Here is an 18,098-nt window from a genome sequence, read left to right as displayed (position 1 = left end):
TTCACGATTGCCGACAATCAAATTATGTTACAATTTAATAGTATTGACATTTTTGTGCAAAAGCCAGGTAGCCCGGATTGGTGGGTCACAGAATTGAACGTTTTCGATCCTCAACCCACGGTCTATATCTCATTCACCGTTCCCCAGTTTTTCGTCAAACAACTTTTTTTTGTCTTAGAAAAATCAGTTCTACAACATATCAAAAAATTTTTTCCTCCGGAGCCTGACTTTAAATCTCCTTTTGGGAAGAGGGGATACCCCATCCCATACCCACCCCCGGCTCCGGTCCTCGGATAACACATAGTTACACCCATAAATACTTAGCCACCAGTAGGACACCTTAGCTTTTATATATTGCCTTTTGTTATATTACAAGCAATTTGGCCCATTGGGCCACCATTTGTTATACTGGCATGTGTTTTTTAATAAATAAAGTAAATAAATAAAGTAAAGATAATATTATTTGGTGCATGCTGGAGGCATATTATCGAGACAATTTTCATGGTCGGAGGCACAAACATTTTTTTCCCGGCCTGCCATCATCTACGAGCACCATCGTCAATCCATCAATATCACCACAACCATCAAATTTAATACCGCAACAATCAATTTGCCGTATACCCTTACCATCGCCAATTCATCACCACCACCAACACTAGGTACCACCGCCAATTCATCATCACGACCACCACCAATTTTTCAATGATTACCAACTCCACCATTACTGTACCATCAACAACAACATTTTCTCACCATGTTTAATATCGCTGTCGTTTCTACAACCACAATATTCACCAAAATCATTTCCATTAACACTATTATCGGAACAAAACACCAACAAACTGACCACAATTCTAAAAAATTCGACCACATGACTTTATTTTGATACAAATGTATAAAAAAGTATATTATAATATTTTTTGACACTTATTTTACAAGAGGCTAACATTGGCCTTGGTATAAGAAATATTATGTACAGTGCTTTGTATTATCTAATAATTCCAGATTAAACCTAAAATAATACTTTCAGTTTACAGACTGAAGCAATGTTGATTATAGTATTGTATACTACTGATTGCAAGGAATACACGCTGTCAAGATTTTGTTCTAAGCTTTGTTCCAATGCACCTGTGACCACTGTGATCACAAGTCGAGAAAAGTATTCCAAAGTTAATAATTAAAACCTCTTGTCAATAATTTTAAAGTCAGGCTTCGGAGCAAAATGGTTTCTTTATGCTGACACAAAAGAAGTGTTTGACAAAAAAAAGGTTAATGAGCAGTGGTGTAATGCCTATGCGTTCTCGTGCAGCGGTCCGCAGGGCCGGCCTAACCATAGACCTACGGTCCTCGATCTAGCACCCTGACCCAAAAGGGCTGTCTTGATACACAGCATAATGTCTCTGCATCCGGCCCCACCATTACGCCACTGTTAATGAGGCACAGACTTGAATAATTAAAAAACTGGGTGGAAAGGGGGCATAACTGCCCTTTTGTCTACCTTTTGCCCAAGTTTTTAAGTAATGTATCTCATTAACAGTTCCCGGGTTTTACACCAAACACCCATTTGTGTCTTTAAAATATGCACAACATATCAATCCTTCCTCCAGAGCCTGGCTTTAAAGAGAGATAAGTTGTTGCAAGTACAGTATTTACATCATAATTGAGCAATATGGGAAACTTCACATTATTTAACTTTTAACAATTACAAAATTGTAAATATGTAATGTGCACTTCTATAACTATAGGTTGATTAAAATATTCATTGTTCATAATTGATAACTTTAGTGAGTAGCAGTGAATTTATTAGGCCGTACATTATGCATTAATATTGCACACCTGAAATTGGCATACTTAGTAACAACACTTATGCATGCGTTAACACATTTTAATGTTATGATTCAAGGGTTGTGTTCACGGTTATCACACGTGCAATGGAACGCAACATTATAAAATAATTCACTCATCATCTACACATAATTTCTTATACAACTAATATACATTAATATCATAACTAATTTCAGACAATAAAATTGCCTTGTATCTTGTATCTCATATAACAAAACACAGATTTTCCCTCCAATTAAAGACCACATTTTTGACCAGATTTTTCTCCAATTAAAGACCACATTTTGAACCAGATTTTCCATTGTCATCAGCAACTTTTTGGAAAAATAATTATGAGGCTATAGAGAAAAAGATATTGTTAATCCAAAGCCACAGCAAGGGACCTCTAATTGGAGGTGGTGAAGGGGTCTTTAAATAGAGGAAGATCTGTAATAATGACAATAATTTTTCATATTTTTGTTATTATATTCAAAGGTTCACTATCTGTTCAATAACCTTATTCAGTCCTTGGTCAGTGATGTAATCTATTTACAAAAACCTAAACAATTCAATTAAAAAAAAATTAAATTGCACATTTGAAAGGTTGAATGTTATTAACTATACTATGAACACAAGTCAAAAAGCAAATAGGATTTCACTTTAATTTAAATTGATCCTTAAGTTGGTTACCAGCAAATTTAAGGGCCTATGCATAAGACTAAAAAAAAAAAATAGTATTACGTCCTTTGATAAGCAACATTTTTTAAATATTTAATTAAAAGTTTAATTAAGTTTATATTTAATATATAACTATTATATAAATATAAAATTTTATTTTCAATTGGTTTGCTCGATACAGAAAGTAGAGCTTGGGATCCCTTCGTCCAGTGGTGGTTCCATTTGCGATGCGTTAGGATCAACATTATTTAATTTTATTAATTAATCCTTGTAATAGCACCCTATAAAGCATATCTATTGTACATTGGTTATCTAGGTTGATTCATTTTGGTCTTGAATTGCATTTTTTAAACATCATGAATACGGTACTCTACTAAATTTTGATAAACCTACAGGTCTTCCTCCAATAAAAGACCACCTTAAGCCAGGCAAACGAGACAAACTCATCTCCGCTCCCTGTAAGCACCAAACGATGCAACGCTGTCTGCTGTCATTGGCAGTAGTAAGGGATCGCCATTAAAAATAATCCACGCGTATCTTGGTGTTCTCCATAAAATCGTTTCGGTCAACAACTGTGAGTGCCCGGTTTTAGGGACAAGGTTTTCATGGTCTTTAGCAGCTTTGGTCTTAAATTAGAAAAATTAATTATTATAAAGATAAAAGATTTGTGTTCATCTAGGGCCACAGAAAAGTGGTCATTAATTGGAGGTGGTTTTTAATTTGAGGGAGAACTGTGTTTACTTGCCATCTACAATACCATCAAGTGCTGTCAAGTAAAGTGAAATAAAAAGCTAAGATGAAAAAATACCTATGAAATTATAATTGATATTGCAAGTACTAAAAATATAGCATCATATTTGAAAATTTATAAATAGTATTGAGAAAAGCATCATATAATAAAGGAAGGAACGGCATCAGAAAATGATTCATGAAAAATTGTCCAGGCCTATTTTTCCCTAGTTCTCTGTAGTACAGACTACCCCGGACCAGTTATATCAGGAGGTAGTGGATTCCCCTTCCCTGGTTACACCAAGTAGGCATGTTCAAAGGAGGCTAATTATTAAGCCCTGAAATAGCAGTCTATTCCTCATCTTCTGTAGTGCCCTTTGTTCAGTTATGTTTTGTTCAGTAAAAAATTTACTTTAGACAATTTAAGTCTGCACTGGGACGACAATTTTTTTGCAGCCCGAGAAAATGAATTAAAACCCACCAACCATCTTTGGCTAGAAAACACATTTGTTTTTTTTTTCAGCCCCACACCAATTACTTGTAAAAAGTAATATTAAAACTGCGCATGAAGCGGTATGAAAGCAGTGCATGAAGGTAGTTGGAAGCACATTGAAAACATCAAAGTTTTCGTGTGGCCCTTGCTGTTAAACCCAAAATTCACTTTGGCCCTCCAACCCATTTTTATGTCAATTCCTGCTACAACTTCACATCCATTACAGATTACAATCTACAAATAAGTTTTCATATTTGTTTGCAATTTTGAGAAATTTTGTAAAGGTACCATTGCGAGATGATGACACAGTGGCCATTATAACTTAAGGAAAACTTAAATAGCTACTTCTAAGCTTTAACTACTAACTTCAACAAAGTATTAAAAATAAACACATTTGCCCTGGGTGAACAAAGTGTGAATGCAGTCTCAAGTGACATTTGTGTATTACTGTTTTACCTCTAAATATCGTCCGTACATGCCTATAATAATGGAGGAAATATATATTAATCTCTCCATGCTATAATCTAGTTGCAATGGCCTGTAATGCAGAAGACGATGCCATCATTTATTTTCAATAACTGTACCAAAAGGATTTTTTAAGTACACACAGGAACTAAGGCATGAATGACTCTTCTTCTAGAAGACTGCTTTGCAGACTTCTGAAGTTTGTATAAATGCATTTCCATAACTATGTCTTCAGATTTCCGTAGTAAATGTAAAATTTTCAGCTGTGGAATTTCAAACAAGCTGGACAGGATGAAGACTGTCTCTTATACACATCTGATGTGTATAAGAGACAGATACAGAAAGTAGAGCTTGGGATCCCTTCGTCCAGTGGTGGTTCCATTTGCGATGCGTTAGGATCAACATTATTTAATTTTATTAATTAATCCTTGTAATAGCACCCTATAAAGCATATCTATTGTACATTGGTTATCCAGGTTGAGTCATTTTGGTCTTGAATTGCATTTTTTAAACATCATGAATACGGTACTCTACTAAATTTTGATAAACCTACAGGTCTTCCTCCAATAAAAGACCACCTTAAGCCAGGCAAACGAGACAAACTCATCTCCGCTCCCTGTAAGCACCAAACGATGCAACGCTGTCTGCTGTCATTGGCAGTAGTAAGGGATCGCCATTAAAAATAATCCACGCGTATCTTGGTGTTCTCCATAAAATCGTTTCGGTCAACAACTGTGAGTGCCCGGTTTTAGGGACAAGGTTTTCATGGTCTTTAGCAGCTTTGGTCTTAAATTAGAAAAATTAATTATTAATAGAGTTTGTGTAAGAAAAGATACACAATGGAAGCCAGCGCTAGTTGTTGAAAAACACAATACGCCAAGATCGTATATAGTTGAAAGCGATGGTAGATACTACAGGAGGAATCGTAGAGATTTGATTGACAAGGAAGGATGTCAAAATACTAAAGACCGGCGAATAGAACCAAATAGCACAAGACAGAACCGACTTCGCTACCCGAAACGTAACAGAAAACCTGTTACAAAACTTGATCTGTGATTATATAAAAAAGGGCAGAATAATCCCTGTATAATCACTGTGCCAGGATAGTCTACATCTGAGCACAAAAGTTAATGAACATTCGTTAACAGAATGTAGTTATTATTAGTTTGTTGTAGAATTGTTGTATCAAATGAAAGAGAATGTATTACCTGTTGAGGATTGTTTATTAAGGAAAAGGAAACTAAAGTGCTAAAAAGAAATATTAGATAAGTAGATTTTGTAAAAAAAAAAAAAATAAATAAATAAAAAAAAAAATTAAAAAAAAGGGAGATGTAATGAAGGTACTTAAGATTATGAGTGAGCCCTCCATTGTATGATACATAGAGTAAGGACACATGAGCCTTAAGGCAGTTTGATAACAAGATACCAATAAAGGAACATACAAGAAAGTCAGAACAGCCTACTGTATATTATTGTCTACAACATATCATTACAGTACATGTTTTAGCTGTTTTATTCATACTAGCATTATAGAGGAAGTAATTCCACATACTCATAAGCACACACGTAGGATGTTGTCAAAGGGGCGTACACTAAAGTAAGTTTTTATGTTATCCTAAATTCTAGAAAATCTAAGAACATTTATTATAGTAACAAATTTTTTTAAAGACCATTTTTCAAGCTATAATTGGTAATAACTTCATCAGATTTTACCCAACCAAAGTCCAAGGTGTGACTAATGAACTATTTTCCAATTGGGCAACACAACCATAATTTTTTTTGCAAGAGGATAATAATGATAATTAAGACCTGCAAGGGTAAATAATTGTACCACATGAAGCCTGCCCTCTATGTACTGATTTAGATGGTAAACTAAAAATTCACATTTTTTCTAATAGTTTCTCTACAAAATTACATGATACAAAAAATTAAGGTATGAATCTTCAAAGATATATCTACGGCTGCAGATAAATTCATAAGAACTTTGATCTGATTAACAGAGAGCTTATTAAATTTATGCATGCCCTGCAAACACACAACGTTCTTGTAACATTCGCGAACGTTGTGGTTAGGTAGTCACATAATATTTACACAGCGTTGCAGGAACGTTCAAACGTTAAAACGTTGTAAAATTAGGTTCTAAGTATGTATTGGCTCTACAAAATAAGATTTTCAACACCAAACTGTAACATTATTATAATGTTCTTATTTAAACGTAATATTGTTAGCTCGACATAATCCTGAGATAAAAGTTGAAATAATTTGAGTATCCTGTATCCTATTCCTTCTCGATTTTTTCCGGTTCTCCATTCTTGATTGCACATGTTGTAGTCATAGCCTTTTGGCGTTGTCGTATGTTCCAATGCAGGCACTCACCCAGACTGTCAAACCAATCAGAGATCTGATCCCGCCGACACACGCATGCTACTGGATAGATCGACGTTGTGATGTGGACACTAATGAAATAAGTAAGAAATCTGTGCTCATTTGTGGTGTACGACTGAATGGTTTAAAGTCAAAACGGCAATAAATTGGCCTACTGCAAAAACAGAAGTGGTATGCACTAAAACCACAAAGTAGTCCGAAATAAAAGCATGATAGATTTAGATTTATTGTTCAACACAAAAATTTCTTTTCTTGACTTGTAACACCTATATAGAATTCATCAAAATATATAAACACATAAAAAAGTTCCATTAAAATTTTCATACATGGATCAAAATATTAAACCATTTTATAATTTAATTCATATTCTTTGATGGCATAGAAAAAAATTAAATAAAAATTCATATACTGTAATATTTTTATTATTTTATTCTATTCATTATATTTATCATAATCCTTGTAAGGAAATTATAGTTTATTATCTCATTTGTCGGAACCATCTTTTTATTTGAGAAAACAACATTTAATTTTTAACCATCAACTAAATGTCTTCAAAAATAAAGTAAAAAAAATGATTGATCAACCAAATGAGTAGACTTACGCATATCCTTTGTGGATTTCTTGCCTGTTTCTTCCATCGTGTGACACCCAGGCTGTGTGTCGGGCATCAGGAGGTACCATAATCTAATAGGGAAAAATTACCAAAAGAATTTCATTATAAATACAACTATAAATAACAAAATATTAAATTATTTTATAATTTAATCGACATTCTCCGACAATAAAAGTGATTCTCACCAGCAACTAAAAATGCAATACTTCGTAGGGTTGTCCCAAACATCGAGTATAAAGTATTTTAATTTTTTTCTGTACATATCATATCTAATTATATGCACGAAAAATTAAAAACTGAAGCATCTTGGAACACATATTATTGCTTTTCAAGAAACGATCAAAGCAATTGTTGAAATATAACTCTCAAGATATAGGTACACAATATAAAAAAACTAACTTTATAAAAATTGATGCAGTTCTCAAGTTGTTAGGTAGTAAAAGCAACAAAAAAAGAAAAAAAGATTATAGAAACCATATGTAAAGTGGATCATTGTGAAGAGAAATTATGGACCGAAACAAGCTGCCCTATATGTTTGATGCCCTTCTATGGCAGTATGCCAGCCCATTAAGAGATTTGCATAACATCGCAGAAGGCACTTGCCTGCCAATAGTATCATCATCCATGATGTGGAAAGGCACTGGTTATGCACGGCCGTTAAATTTTAAGAAAGTGTGACATTCTGCATTGAAAGCAATTAAGAAATTACATTGGCTTAACTTTTATTAGCTCAACTAATTAATGCCGATGTTAAGGCTGTAGTTAGCGGCGCCCCTACCTTACCACTAAAAAAACAATAATCAATAACATCATTATAATTATCATACCTTAAGCTCAACTCCCGCTGGAATGATGATTGGTCGAAATGAGAGCGAGTGGGGACAAATTGGTGTGATCATAATTGCTGGAACATTGGGGTGTATCATGGAAGCCCCTGCTGCTGCCGCGTAAGCTGTACTACCAGTAGGAGTGGAGATAATAAGACCTAAACAACAAAATGAATAAATAGTAAGTATATGATGCCAACTGAATATGAATAAAAAATTATGCCTTTAAGTAATTTCCAAGTACAACATATTACCCTGGAAATACTGTATTAACTGTTCATCCATCAACTACCAAGTGTCACGCATCAGCCATGAGACTCGTGCTTTCAGGCCTAATCCCAAAAACTTCTGCCAACCCCTTATATCATATTAAAATAGAAATATAATACAAAGCATTATGTCACAATGACCTGACGTTGACTTATACATTATATAATGTTGCACAATTTTATATTAATTTGTTTTGAGTGTTTATAAATTAAATTTTCTTTCCTCAAATTAAGGCACTTTTTTAAAGATGCTAACCATTGTGAGGAAAAGGTGCCAACAACATCTCCCAACATGACAACTATGGTTCTATAGGAATAAAAGGTAGACCATATCATTTACATGAACCAATTCCATTAAATTATATTGCATGCTTCAAATGTCATAAAGGGCCATCATCCACTTGAAATGACTTTCACAAATTTAAAGGTACTATAATAAATTAAACAAGAAAAAAAATAATAAAAAATAAATAAATAAATATTACATACAAATAAATTTCAAACAATGTGGGCAGGTTGAATGGTGGAGGAGAAACGGGGGTACACGGATCAAAATTTCAGTTGTTCAGAATGATTTTTGAGAGGACAAAATTTAATAAGCATCATGATAATGTACTGGCGACGTTCTCCTTTCCAAACACACTTAATGAATTGCTAACGCTGCATCATACTCTGTTATAATTATTCTCCTCGAATTTGCTCTCTCTTGAAACAGGCAATAATTGGTACTCAAATCCCAAGACCGTGGGATGATTACCTTTACATTGTATTTAGAACCATAATATTTAGTAACTAGTGCATTTAGAGTACCGTAACAATCATCTACGCTGCATTGTCACCGGGATAATGATGTCAATGTCCTCAAAAATGCATAATGAGACTACATATACCCTCTTCGCATTGTATTCATTTTGAACAGGATGATGCATAACTTGGTCAATCGTATAAAAAAATCAAACTTTGATTTAAATACAGAGTAGGTTTTGAGCCCCTGGCTCAACAGAAGATCGGAGGATTTTTGCATGTGGTCGATTTATTGCATGTACTATCAGTTATACGTTGCATGCGTGGTTGGGAGATGGCTCCTAATTATTTACATGTTTTAATACACAATCAGTGAAATTTTCAAATAGTGTATGTTGCAAAGTGAGGAACAATTTGTATGTTTAATTTTCGTCAAGGAAATTTCAAAACGATCAAGTCATATTTATTTACCATCTCCTTGAACAGTAGTGATGTGACTACCATCCAGGTACAGATCAAGGTTCGACAGGAATGGTGATGGGCCTCGGTCAATCACAACTTCATTTAAAACCTACCAAAATAAGGAATTAAAACAATTAGCATCCATGAATGCATTACTGTAAATAAGGTCTCTGAAACAAAAACAGACAGAGGAGAAAATAGAAATAAAATTTTATTTGTGAATGTAAATAGGATGGTTAAATGCTTCAAATTTATATAATTAGGAAGGCAGCGGAGGGCATAATAAAAATAAAGAAAAACTCTTTTGTTCCTGAAAACGGGTATCCTAATTTGCCAAAAATAAAATTTTATTTTTATTCAAAATTGTCAATATTTGCAGTCAGCCGGTTCGCTAAACAAGGTATTAAAAAGTCTTGCCTAATGTTAGATTTATATAGTGCTTAATGCCAACAAGACTCAGCACTTTGTATATTACCCTGAGTCACTGGATCAAGCACTTTTGACTTCTTAAAAGACAAGAAAGATGGAAGGTGAATATTTTCAATGTGTGGACTAAAAATCACCTCATGAAATATTTTATCCCATTGCACTCATAATCATTCATTATTTGTATACTAGAATACAGTAATAAAATCACAAGCACCTTGTATGAATTGGAAAAAGCTACAGTACAAATTCTTTTATTATTATTAAATAAGGCGATTCAGTGGATTCTGGTTTGAAACTTCCCCCCCTTAATTTAGGCACACATTAACATATGCACCAAGGATTGTCAATAGTGAATATATCACTGTCCTACTTGTAGGTGACAATCCTTTTCACAAGACAGCATAGACACACGATGCTTCTTTTTACATAAACTAAATCTCAATTTGGAAGTTTACGGAGTGGGGTTGTTTTGGTCGTGAGAAAAAATCCTGCAACACTGACAGGAATTGAACCCAAGGATTGGAAGGCAAGCATCTTAACCACCAAGCTATTCAACTCCATTCCACTTGTAAAGAAATTTTGTGGTAAAAATCTTTTGTGTCCCCCTGACAATAGGTAAATTTGTCCTCCAAAGGATTAAAGCCTACAATCACAATTTTGTTAGTTCAGTGAATTCTTTTTCTGTCACATCAATCTGGCTTATCATAACTAAACAAACTCTACTGAGATTTTAAAAAAACAGTTTGGTATTTGAAAAAAAAAAACAGTTTGGTATTTAAAAAAAAAAAATTAAATAATGGGTGCCAAGTTTGAAGAAGACACATCCAGCAGATCTGGTTAAAGGAGATTTGACATTTAATCTTATTCTGTTGCATATGGTAGCACACAATACTTCAAAAAGACAAATTATAATACAGTAAAAACATGCATCATCATTTTATCAGTGAGTTCCATATCCACCAAGGATTTTGGATGCCATGATTTTCCTCCATTTCGTTCTATCTTTAGCTGATCTTGTTGTTTCCTCATAACTTCTGTTCGTTCATTCACATATATTCTTCACCCATGTTCCTCTTGGTCTTCCCCTCTTTCTTTCAGCTTTTCCTTCCATTATCATTCTTTGCTGTTCGCATTTTCTTTTCTTAATTGTTTTCATCAGTGTTTTCTTCACATTCACTCTGTTCAATACTTCTTTGTTTATTACCGTGTCCATGTACGATACCTTTAACATTCTTCTAAACATCCACATTTCGAATGACTCAATTTTCTTCTCCATCTCTCTATTAATTGTCCATGTCTTAGATGCATAGAGCAGAGTTGAAAGCACAAAACATATTTTCCTGGTTTGAATTTTCGAACATGCACACATCACAAATATGCAGGAGATGGGTTACTTTCTGGGAAAGTTTTGCTTGATCGTGCAAATGCAGGAAGCCTTCTGAAAGACTTGAGGACACACATGATCCCTGACATAATAATCAGTGAAAATCTAAACACTTAAAGGGAGTGAAGCTGTATAGCTTGGTGGTAAATAGGATTACTTTATTTCAGGGTCATGACTTTAAATCCCGTTACCTATGACTAAGATAAGAATAAACTTAATACTTTATAAAGCATTACAAAGTTTAAACTGTTAAGTTTACTCCATGGACGTTTACTCAATGTTGAATATAAAAAATAACAATGATAATACAAGGGACCGAATCTGTAGATTAGTGGTTAAGATGTTAGCCTTTTAATCCTAGATCCTTCCCTCAGTATAAATAATGAACAGAAAAGCAATTTGGCACCACTGAGACTCGAACCAGTGCTGCAGTGGTAATGCGGCACTGGTAATGATTCTCAGACTACCTTACATAAATTTGATAGGTTGAGGGCAAAAATTGTTTAATCATTTAACAGATTTAATTTGCACATTCTCTTTACCCCCTACCTTACTTAGTGGTGTAACAAAGGGGCATGGTCCCCTGGCTGACTTTTTAGGCCCTACTACCCCGAGGATTGGGTCCAAGTAGGAAGCACAGTGAGACATTGGGAAAATCCCCAGCTTAAGCATTTCTGACATTTTATGGGCGTCCTATACAATTTCTGCTTAATCCAAGACCAGGGTTCGAATTTCCGACAGCAACTGCTGTAGAAAGGGCCTTCTACTGCTGTTGTAAATCCCAGGCTCGACAGCAAGCTTGTTGCTGTTGACTCACCTGACCTAGCAATGGATTATACACCTACATTTATAGAATAGGCCTATTCTTAAAACAATTGACAAAGCTTGTTGCTGTAGAAGAAGAATAAATTGCTGTAGTAAAGCCATAGCCCACAGAAACTATTTGCTGATGGAGCATTTTAAGGAAATTCGAACCCTGAAGGCACAGCTCAGCCAATTTGGAGAAAAATGAAAAATGAATATCCCAAGGCTCCCCACCTTAACATCTGGGACCCATGGTTTTAATCAGTGACAGCCCCGAGCTGTTACACATCACTGCCCATACTCACAAAACATCACTGCCCTTACTCACAAAAACTAAATAGTACCATCCTACCTGACATTTAAATTTTAAATTTGGAGGATCAGGATCCTTGTGTTCATTCCCGAATAACATGTCATTATCATCATTATGGTGGTTGTTTGGAATTTTGTCGTCTGTGTATATATGACTGTTCAAACGACTCCTTAACGTTACAGCTAAATTTCCTGCAGAAATAGAAAATAACAATTATTGACTCCTTATTTTCAACATTATAGACTTCCTGTAGAAATAGAAAACGAAAATACAGCATATACTGTAGTTCAAGAATTTGTTATTGTCTGTAAATTACAAAATTTGACTTATTAGCATTGTATAGATAATTAATTAATACAGAACCCTAAAATTCCTTGACAACAAGTCTACTCCCTACATTACATCCAATTTCACATACCAGCATTATTCAAAGCAAATGCGCTGAACCATAGAGATCTCTAGGTCAACGGTTCCCATCGCTGCTCTCATTGTGTTTCAGCAGGAGGGCTGAAATGCGAGTTATGATTGCGCACCGTCTTTCGGATGAGACATTTAAGCAGTTGGTAAAATGAGCCATGTGCACATTAAAGAATGCAGTACACTCTTCAGTAAAGAGAAGGGGATTGTCTCCCGGTGTACTGCCCAATCACCAACAGAGAGACTCAACTGGAAATAAGTCTTCTTCAGAATTTTGTGTTACCTGGGTTTTAAACCGAATAAATTCAACCATCCATCCATCCAGACCCAGTGTATGGTTTGAATAAGTAGCCCAGCGGACATTACCAACACTCTCAAGAAAAATATTTGATTTTGGCATGCAAAGTTGAAAAAATACCTTCTGACTGGCTGTCCCTCCAAATTATTAATAGACATTACTTTTTTGAGAAAAGAGAATTCCTAATGTATAAGCCCTAGGCTTTGATCTTCATTAAATAGCACTAAATGCAATATGACAAACAGAACTTACCCTTGAGTACAGAATTAATGGATTCTTTATAGAAATCAAAATCAAAGGGTGTTAAAAAACCTAGTGATCCTAAAGAGAATGCCATGACTGGTGGAACACTACCCTGAAATGAAAATAACAAAAATACATATTAACATAAATATTACTTAGACAATAAATCAATGTATATTTTATACAATACAAGAAATATGAGGCCTGCAATCTCAAAATCAGTATCCACAGTCAAAAACCTAAATAACAGAATTTCAGAATTTAATGATTCTGCACACCCTTAATTTTTGTGATTGTCATTTTATCGTGAAAATCATGATAAATAAGGCCCCGGGAAAATAAAGGACTTTACAGTATTTCCCAAGTGATGAGGTAAAAAGCTATTACAAAATTTAAAGTACTTTACAGAATTTTCAAACATTACTTTGCACTGGTTTTAGGAGGCATGCCTTATGATTTTTGGTAAATTTCCAATTTTGTTTGTATTTGATATTTGAACTATTCCAATATTGGCTGGTGGCATGTTTGAAAAACAGGGTAATAAAACCAGTCTTGCCTTTACAATGGGAAATGGAAAATGTTGAAATACTGTACCAAATGAGGAAAAAATTACCGATGGCCGATTAAGCAGTGTTATAATACCAGAATTATTATTACGATGAATTTACAAAAATGCCTTTGAAATTACAAAGCAATTGGTTTTATTGGGCGTATGTTTTCGTTTAATATTTTAAACTTTGTTCAACTGTATTGTTCAGCATTTTCTATTGTTGAATCTTTGTACAGCAGTTTAAAAATGTTTGGCCATAAATACCAATTTCTAATCTGCTTTATTGCACAATATCAATAATTGTCATTCTTATTGATTTTCACTTAACTTCCAACAAAAAGCAGATAGAGAAAAAAAATTTACAGGTATTTTACTACTTTTTTCACCCGCCTCTTTGCAGATTAAAGATATACTGCCTGCTATAAAAAATACTTCACAATTCAATTAAAATATTTGCAGTAAAGGTCATTTAAATAAAAGGATATTAAAATAAGTTATTAACTTCCAACAAAAACAGAGAGAAAACAAAATTTGCTGATTTATAGATATTATCTAACTGTACAATAATCCTTAAATTTCATTAATCAATTTAAGAGTCTGCTGTAATGCAGGGAGGTGCAAAGGTGGGCAGAGACACTCAGGCTTGAAATTTTCTACCCAGCCTAAAGCTAATATCATGCTCCTCCACCTAGTTTTATAGCCTCCTTGCCTTCATAAAATCCATTCCTGTTATTTAGAGTTTTACCAATATTATCACCCACCCAGCTTTCGGTGATGCTGATTGGTCGGTCGAATCGGGGAGCCTTCCCGATTGTGTTTGGGACTACTACGCAGTACAACGATTGCGCTGAAAACGCTGTAGCAATTTTACGGAAACCAGGCTTAATAGAGGCCTATATACACAGCAGAGAACAAGCGATTAGGCCTGGTCCATGGCCTACTGTAGCATCAATATTGACTATAGAGAAAGACTACAAACCACGTTGGCTTGGGTCCTTATAGCAAGATGATACAGCGATATTTAACCCATTTTAGTGTGCTCACCTACAATAGCCTGAGGCAAAAGCCATCTTTAAATAAAAAATTCAAATATAAATCAAGTTCTTTTTCTGGAGAAAACATGAATTTTTATTGTGAACTCTGAATGTATTAGGGAATGTTCAATAAAAATTATCCTTGAGGGAAGCAGAGCAGAGGCTCTGCTGCCCTCAATGAAGAACAGTTCACTCTCTGATTCAAGACGCTCTAATTCAAAATCACTGTTTTTTTTAAGTACGTAAGAATGTAGTTATGGTGGATGGTGGTGGGCGGCCACCCAGCCTTAAGGTTTTCCACCCAGCACAAGCTAATTTCACGGCCCTCCTTCCACCTTCATTTAACCCTCCTTGCCCACTTTTAAAATGTCTACAACCCAACCTTAGTTATCTTTAGCTAACAACGCTGAGTACCAACTGACAATCTACAATCTTCAATCTTCTAACACACAGCTAACATTCTACTTGAAGACTAAAAACTCAAGACCACCCCACATGGAATACTCAGCGTATCGGAGAAACCACACACCAGGGACAGATCCAGCAAGGGGACACGGTTACCTCCCCCCCCCCCCCTTTCAACTAAATTTTCAAATTTCAAAGCATATATTGAAATTAGCTCTACTGACTTACTTACTGTATCTATTCTAAGTATGTTGTGCCCTCCCCCTCCACGTTTGATAAATTTTGGATCTGCCCCTGCCCCACACTCTAATTAATGGTAAAATAGGGCATAGCCAACAACATTCTACGACCGCAAAGGGTTCAACCGCAGTACAAAAAATCTCACCTGTTGAAACAACGAAGAAGCGTACAGCAGTGTTCCGTCTCCACCTAGACAAACGATGAAATCAACTTTATCACTTATGTTATCACCTGTGAAAACAGAAATCACCAAATTTTCCATTAGTAACCCAATAGCACAATTGATTTTTCCTTCCCTCAGGAAAAATGTAATATGAGATGTGTACAATCACTTTACTCACACTTGAAATTTATCAATATGTAGACATCAAAGTCACCTTCTGTTTCCAAACATGTACTGTAGGTTGCTTGGGTTAATGCCACCTTGGCTCAGCCCACCCTACATGTTACTTGAACTTTGAACTTTTTCCGACTTTACATATGAGCCACCTACATTCCCTAGGCTGCCCAGAGTATACTGTAATTTGAATTATATTTTTTTTTTTAAATTTTAAAAATTTAAATTTAAATTTTTATTATTATTATTATTATTATCATTATTATTATTCCACTGTATTTAACCATTCCTGGCTGATAATATCTGGCCGTCATAGACTTTATTGACGTAAAGTTGATGTATTAATGATCTTGTGTTCTGTGATTGGTTAGCTCAACTAAATTTACTAGTAATACCTTCAGGTAAGAAAATATCTAAGATTGACAATGTTGAAAATGGATTTGATTGGTCTTTACTGAAGTTGAAAAAGTGTTTTCATAAACATGGGATTCCTCAGGACAAGTACTGTATAAGCCTACTGTACCCCACAAAATCAGCCCCGAAAGTAGGGCCAATCGAGATAATACTACAGCAGGGGTTCCGGGGGATGAAATTTTTGTTTTCTAGACCCTGGAAAATAAACCTCTGAGGTGTTTTGGGCGTTCAGTTATTTTTTCTTTCTTTATTTTATTTTCTGACTTTCTAAAAGGGAAGGAGAATCACAGCCCCCACTAAATCCCCTGTTTTGTATTCAAACAGCAGGGGACAATACAAAAGGTAAAATGTCTACGTTTACTGTGGCTAAGAACTAACATTTTAATTGTTTACTTTATAACTGTATAAATAAATATCGAAGTTCGCTACAATACTACTTTCAATTAAAATTAGTTTAAGAAAATGTTAGCTAGCCAAGTAGTTATTGACAGAAAGTTCTTCATATGAAATTATTCTCAATTTGATAGTCCATCTTTCTTTTGGATTGAAATTATGAAGATTAGTGTGATGTGAATTTGTACTATATTTGAGAACTTTCTTTTTCAGTGGATCTATCCCTCTTGGTTGCTGATTGAATAAAACAAAACAAATAAACAGAATAAAACTGTTTCTATAAAGTTTTATTTGCACTGGCCCTTACTGTAAATCTGCTTGTGATTCCAGTAGCATATTTATTATGTAGAAGTATTAACATGGAGGAAAAGATGAGGGTGAGGAGAGGGGAAGTGCAATGTTTAGGAAATGGGGGAGGGGGCAACAATATGAAGCTCACGCTGCCATGCCCACCTCCGCCCCACCATGGTTGGTGTAAATAAGTGGGAAACAATCAAGGTCGCCACTTAACTCATGGTACATGGTACTTTTCTCTTTTATTTTTTTTAACTCAAATTTTTCTATCTCCTTTTTATTTTTCAGCTTGACCCCTCCCCCCACCCCCGCTGGATCCGCGCCTGGAGCATAAAAAAGGTGTAAGTTATGAGGTTTAACTACTGGACTGCATTTTTGCTCAGCAAATTTTCAGGGGAAGGAGTGTTCCCCGAGATTCCCCAGGTACTGTATATACACCACTGGATATTGTGTTTAGTGAAGTCTTTAAACTAGAAATGTTTTAGATCCATGCCTCAATGATGCATTTTTTATTCCTTTTAAATGAGATTTATAATCTGAAGAGAAAAGAAAATAGTATTGTACAATGATAATGTACGCTAAATTTCACATTTGGTAGAAGTTTACATTAAAAAGGATGTCAGGTTAAATATGTTAATCAGATTAGTTGATCGATGGTTAATTCCTAAATCAACAGTTAAAGCAGAAAATCTAATCAATAGTTGAGTTCAGATGTTCAAATTAGCACAACTGACTCTGTTTTAATGTCAAAATCAATAGACGATTATTTATAATGTTATTGGTCTATGACAAAATAGCGCTCTCTAGTGGTGGCAAATAACATGGTTGCACGTACTGTACCAGATGGGCAAGAGTAAAACATATTACAGAAGAAATAAACCAAAAAATCAATACCCCCATCAAATTTTGCTATTTGAAAAAAAAAATAATAACCATAATTTTTCCATGGAAAATAAAAATAAGTATGATCTCATAGGACTTATTCAGTGTAAACACCAAGGATAGCCCACGAAAGTCTAGAAGACGACTTATTTCCAGTGGGGTCCTTCTGGTG

General features: G+C 34.7%; 1 protein-coding gene across 3 annotated transcripts in view; it reads right to left on the bottom strand.

The window, feature by feature from the left end:
* Nucleotides 1-5,638: 5,638 nt before the first annotated feature.
* Nucleotides 5,639-18,098, bottom strand: part of LOC117114133 (NAD kinase-like) — a 52,305-nt gene continuing 39,845 nt past the window's right edge. For all 3 annotated transcript variants that reach the window (XM_033257685.1, XM_033257684.1, XM_033257686.1), the window contains exons 5-11: nucleotides 15,752-15,837; nucleotides 13,387-13,489; nucleotides 12,459-12,610; nucleotides 9,499-9,598; nucleotides 8,015-8,172; nucleotides 7,176-7,258; nucleotides 5,639-6,645 (exon numbers count right to left, since the gene is read on the bottom strand). In XM_033257685.1, coding sequence (XP_033113576.1) covers nucleotides 6,468-6,645; nucleotides 7,176-7,258; nucleotides 8,015-8,172; nucleotides 9,499-9,598; nucleotides 12,459-12,610; nucleotides 13,387-13,489; nucleotides 15,752-15,837 — 860 coding nt within the window. In that variant the 3' untranslated portion in view covers nucleotides 5,639-6,467. The remainder of the gene's footprint in view (nucleotides 6,646-7,175; nucleotides 7,259-8,014; nucleotides 8,173-9,498; nucleotides 9,599-12,458; nucleotides 12,611-13,386; nucleotides 13,490-15,751; nucleotides 15,838-18,098) is intronic.

The sequence above is a fragment of the Anneissia japonica genome, unplaced genomic scaffold (genome assembly GCF_011630105.1).
Source record: "Anneissia japonica isolate Jap-2015-1 unplaced genomic scaffold, ASM1163010v1 scaffold287840_len1291095_cov163, whole genome shotgun sequence".
In the NCBI taxonomy this organism is placed as follows: Eukaryota; Metazoa; Echinodermata; class Crinoidea; order Comatulida; family Comatulidae; genus Anneissia; species Anneissia japonica.
Note: the sequence above shows the minus strand (reverse complement) of the source record. Positions and strands in the feature narration are given on the sequence as shown.